The 4,674-nt window shown below is 39.4% G+C and overlaps 1 protein-coding gene across 1 annotated transcript in view; it reads right to left on the reverse strand.

The window, feature by feature from the left end:
• Positions 1-645: 645 nt before the first annotated feature.
• Positions 646-4,674, reverse strand: part of LOC126383141 (potassium voltage-gated channel subfamily H member 6-like) — a 106,842-nt gene continuing 102,813 nt past the window's right edge. Inside the window, exons 9-11 of the mRNA XM_050033583.1 lie at positions 1,587-1,751; positions 1,312-1,433; positions 646-753 (exon numbers count right to left, since the gene is read on the reverse strand). Of these exons, the coding sequence (XP_049889540.1) occupies positions 646-753; positions 1,312-1,433; positions 1,587-1,751 (395 nt within the window). The remainder of the gene's footprint in view (positions 754-1,311; positions 1,434-1,586; positions 1,752-4,674) is intronic.

A 4,674-nucleotide genomic window follows, 5' to 3' on the forward strand; every position in this document is an offset into this window, starting at 1 on the left:
TTATTCTGAATGTAGCCTATACACATGCTACTTTTGCTTTTCAATGATTGTAATAGTGAATTAAGACCTATCCTGGGGTTTCCCTTTAGTTTCATTGTTTTCTGTCTCGATTGTGATGTAGTGGCTGAGTTTTACACTGTGATCTGTATGTTTGGCTTTAGCTTCTATCTTTGTCTATTTGCTGCTGAGTGAGTTTGATATCATTCAAACATATATTATAGGCTCCTCTGCCTGCTTCTCTCAGAAACCGCTTTTTTGTTTTTACAAAAGCTTGATGTTTCTTAAGGGAGTGCAGTTTGACAGTGTGAGCCAGTGTGAGCCAGTGTGTGCCAGCTTGACAGACCATCACAAAGTGGCGGGGCTTAGTGAGGGGTCAATTTCCAGGGAAAGATAACATGCATTTATATACATTTTTAGCTTCACATGATTTACATTACAGACCAACACAATTAATGTATTTACAGTAATATGTACAGCAATGGTATTTTTAGAGTATTATCCATCACTATCATAGTATATGTTAGTTACATGTGCGTCTTTTGCCTTTATTTTGTTTTGAGCATCCACTTAAACTAGTTAAAAGTAAAAACTCAAATTTAAGATATCTCCAGTGTAGTTTTAGCAAGTCATAATTTCTACCTGGTTTCAATAAATAGAGGAGCTGTAACAGGAGCAACATACATCTCTGAGGTTGAAAGTGATCTCCAAGTTGGACCAGAAATATTCACAAAATTCAGGATACATGTCCAGAACCTGCAAACAAGAATAAAGAGAAATCTGCACTGTCGGCCCAAAATTAGACATTTTGGGTGTATGAAAAAAAGAATAGCACAAATAAAAAACAAACAAACAAAAAAAAAACATACTTATTAAGAGTTACAATTAACTTTGAGCTCCCTGTATTGATCACATTGACCACCTAACACCATAGGCGCAGTTTATAAACTTTATGGTTGGGGGTCCACAAAAAAAAATCCAGAGGAAATGTAATGACAGATGTAATAGAGGCTTCTTTAGCTGCTACAGGTTGCTGATTGTTTGAGTTGTTCAGATGTGTTCTCAGTCTTCACCAGTACTTAATATCATTATAGGTTAGTTTTAAAAAAACAGCATTTAGCATTCAGTTTCTTAAAACTGAACAATTTAGTTACTGGTAATGGGTGTTAGATGATCAAAAGCAAAGTGAAATTGACATCCCTACCTTGAGCCAAAGCAAACTGCGCCTGTACCTAACACCTACTCAGTTAGCCTTTTTACACTTTGTCTCCAGAAGGTGGATGGTTATGAGATGGAAAACAAAACCTGTGATACCTCCAACATATCTTCTCTGTGTATTTTGTGCAGATCACAGTAGGTTAGAGCTCTGACATCGGCTCTGGATTTCCCTGGCAAAGCATACAGATTGATGGGCTCCCCAAAGATATCATTCTTTCCTAAAGGAGAAAAAATGTTTTTATGATATGACAAGAGTAATCTTGATATGTTCATTTATTCATAGAAGTAACATAACTGACTCTACATAAGTCTTACTTGGGCAACTTTGAGCTACTAGCATATACCTACCTGAGGCTCATGCATGTACTTACCTAGGATAGCCACCACCACATCTCCTTTGAGGATCTCTATGGATCCTCTAGAGATGAAGTACAGAGCTGATATCAGGTCTCCAGCATGGACTAAGGTATCACCAGGAGGAGCGTGGGTGGTCTTAAACCTCATGGCTAGCGCCCTCAGACAGCCCTTAGTGGATCCTAGACACCATTACAAATATGATGTGTTGGTCTTTTGCTACAATAACCATATTTCTTAATATTTTCTTTAACAAGGTTTCTACTAGCATATAGCCTGGCCAGTGGTGGAAGAAGAACTCAGAAGTTAAAGAAGCAGTACCACAGACAAGTAAAAATTGTAATTAAGTAAAACTACATAAGTATTAAAGATAAAAATGTCTCATGATGCAGAATGGGATATTTCAGAATAATATACAGCATATTATTGGATTATGTTTATTGATGTTGTGTAGAAGCTGGAAAGGCAAGACGCGTTTTCTAAGTTAATGGCTGAGTAATTTTTTTACAAAACATAAGAAGTTTGAATGCCGACATCAAACGCATTGCAGGGTCAAATTATAATTTATGTGGAGGAAACAACAGGTCTATTTGTCTTAATGTCTCTGGTTCACTTCTGATTAGGTTTATATGTTTAAGTTTAAGCAATAAACCTCTTACCGTTTCTGTAGCCTTTCCAAGGCATATCCAGAGTAAATTGAAACCTATTCTAGTTCTATTTTAGTACATGTACATGGTCTTATTTGAAACAAGACACTAAGAAGGTTTTTTCAGTAAGAATCACTGTTAATGCTTCTCTCATTGAATTATATCAAAAGTGCTGGAGAAGGTAATGGCTAATCAGCTGTTAGCTTATCTTGAGAAAAATGATATTTTTGAGAAGTTTCAGTCTGGCTTCAGGCCCCGCCATAGCACTGAATCAGCCCTTCTGAGGGTTTTTAATGATATCATTTTTACTGTAGATTCAGGATGTGCTGCTGTCTTGGTGACCTTAGATCTGACTGCAGCATTTGATACTGTTGATCACAGGACCTTGTTGTCGCGTCTAGATCAGTATGTAGGGATCAGAGGGTTGGCCCTCATGCTGCTTCAGTCCTATTTGGCTGACAGGACTTTCTCTGTAATGTTGGGTAAATTCTCCTCTAGCATGGCTCCTCTAACTTGTGGGGTGCCTCAGGGGTCTATTTTGGGACCGTTGTTGTTTACTTTGTATATGCTTCCTCTTGGGTCCATTTTTCATTGTTATGCGGACGATGTACAGATCTATCTCTCTCTAAAAATTAACTGTGAGCACTCGCTGAATCCCTTATTAGCCTGTCTGACTGACATCAAGCTTTGGATGAGCACAAGCCACCTTAATTTGAACGATAATAAAACTGAGGTTATTGTGTTTGGACATGCAGAATGTTCTACTTACTCTTTTGATAATTTGAACACCCTCACCACAAATATCAGTGGGTTGATCAAAAGCCTTGGTGTGACTCTGGACACTGATCTAAATCTTAAAAGACAAATTGGTGTTTGCTCCCTTCGTCGCCTGCAGCTAGTCCAAAATGCAGCGGCTCGCCTCCTGACTGGCACCAAGAAGCGGGACCATATTACACCTGTTCTGATGTCCTTACACTGGCTTCCTGTTCATTTTAGAATACATTTTAAAATTCTGTTGTTTGTTTTTGTATTTTGTATCTGTTTTTATATTTTGGTATTTATCATTCTATTTGTGTGGTATTGTAATTTTCACAATGTTCTTGTAAAGCACTTTGGTGACTTCTGTCTTTTTAAATGTGCTATAGAAATAAATGTGACCTTGACCTTGACCTATATACATTTAAACCCACTAAAATAAAGCCTTTTTTAATCTTGGCCTGAATATATTCATGAAAAGCTGCTGATATTGCAGATGAGGTATTAGCTGAAAAAACACATTAGGACCCAGGCATGACGCCTCACCTTGTCCAAATTCAAAGCAGATAACATCAAAGACAAGAAACCTTGTGTGCGCTTTTCTAAGGTTTTGTCCAGGTGATTCCAAAAACAGTCCAGTCCAGTTGTGGCTGAGGTGATGTATGTCAGTGCATGTGCGTGAGAGACTGGATTCAGGAGGTTTTATACAGTCATATTGCCATGGGGTAGAAGGATCCCCTGAAATGCTCCGTTCTGCAACGCAGTGAGATGAGCCAACTGCTGCAGCTGCTCCTTTCCAGGAGGCTGTGGAGAGGGTGTCTGCTATTGTCCATTACAGCTTTCAGTTTGTTCAATGTGTCCATCTCCACCACAGTTCTTAGTGGGTCCAGTCTTGTGTCTTGTCCACCAAGCTGCCTCCCCAGCACACTGCCACGTAGAAGAGTATACTGGCCACCACGATGTGATAGAACATGGTCAACATCTCCACACACACATCAAAGGACCTCAGTGTCTGTAGGGAGAACAGGCAGCCTTGCCCCCTCCTGTAGAAAGTGTCGGTGTTAGAGGACCAGTCCAGCTTCTCATCCAAGAGGACCCTCAGATATTTGTAGGTGTGCACCACCTCAATGGTACACACCTACAACCCTGTTGTGTGGATTGTGAACAGGAACAACGCTACAGTCCTCTGTGGAGCACCAGTGATTCTCCTGGCCATCACGGAGACACAGCTTCTAATCCTGACATACTGAGGCCGCTCTGTCAGGAAGTCTGTTATCCAGAAGGTCAGGAAGCAATCTACTACCATCCCCTCCAACCGGTCTCTCAGTATGGGGGGCTTGATAGTAGTGTTGCACGGTATACTGGTACCAAGGGTAGACTGCGGTACTGTTGGGAATCAACATATATTTACCTCACATGGTGGCACCAAATATGTTGGGGTCAACACCTTAGGCTTCACACGGAGGCACCAAATATGTTGGGGTTAAATTGGCTATCGGAAATAATTAATAATTATTATTAATAATTAATAATTAATGATTATGTCAAATAATGTGACTTAATTAACATTAAATCACCTCGTGGGGCACCATTCCCGTAAAGGGAAAAATGATAGCCAGTTAAAGATATCAGTCTCATAAAATAGGCTAAACTATTAATTTGGAGTTTGATTAATAATTAAATTAATGACAACAACCAAAAT

The sequence above is a fragment of the Epinephelus moara genome, chromosome 21 (genome assembly GCF_006386435.1).
Source record: "Epinephelus moara isolate mb chromosome 21, YSFRI_EMoa_1.0, whole genome shotgun sequence".
In the NCBI taxonomy this organism is placed as follows: domain Eukaryota; kingdom Metazoa; phylum Chordata; class Actinopteri; order Perciformes; family Serranidae; genus Epinephelus; species Epinephelus moara.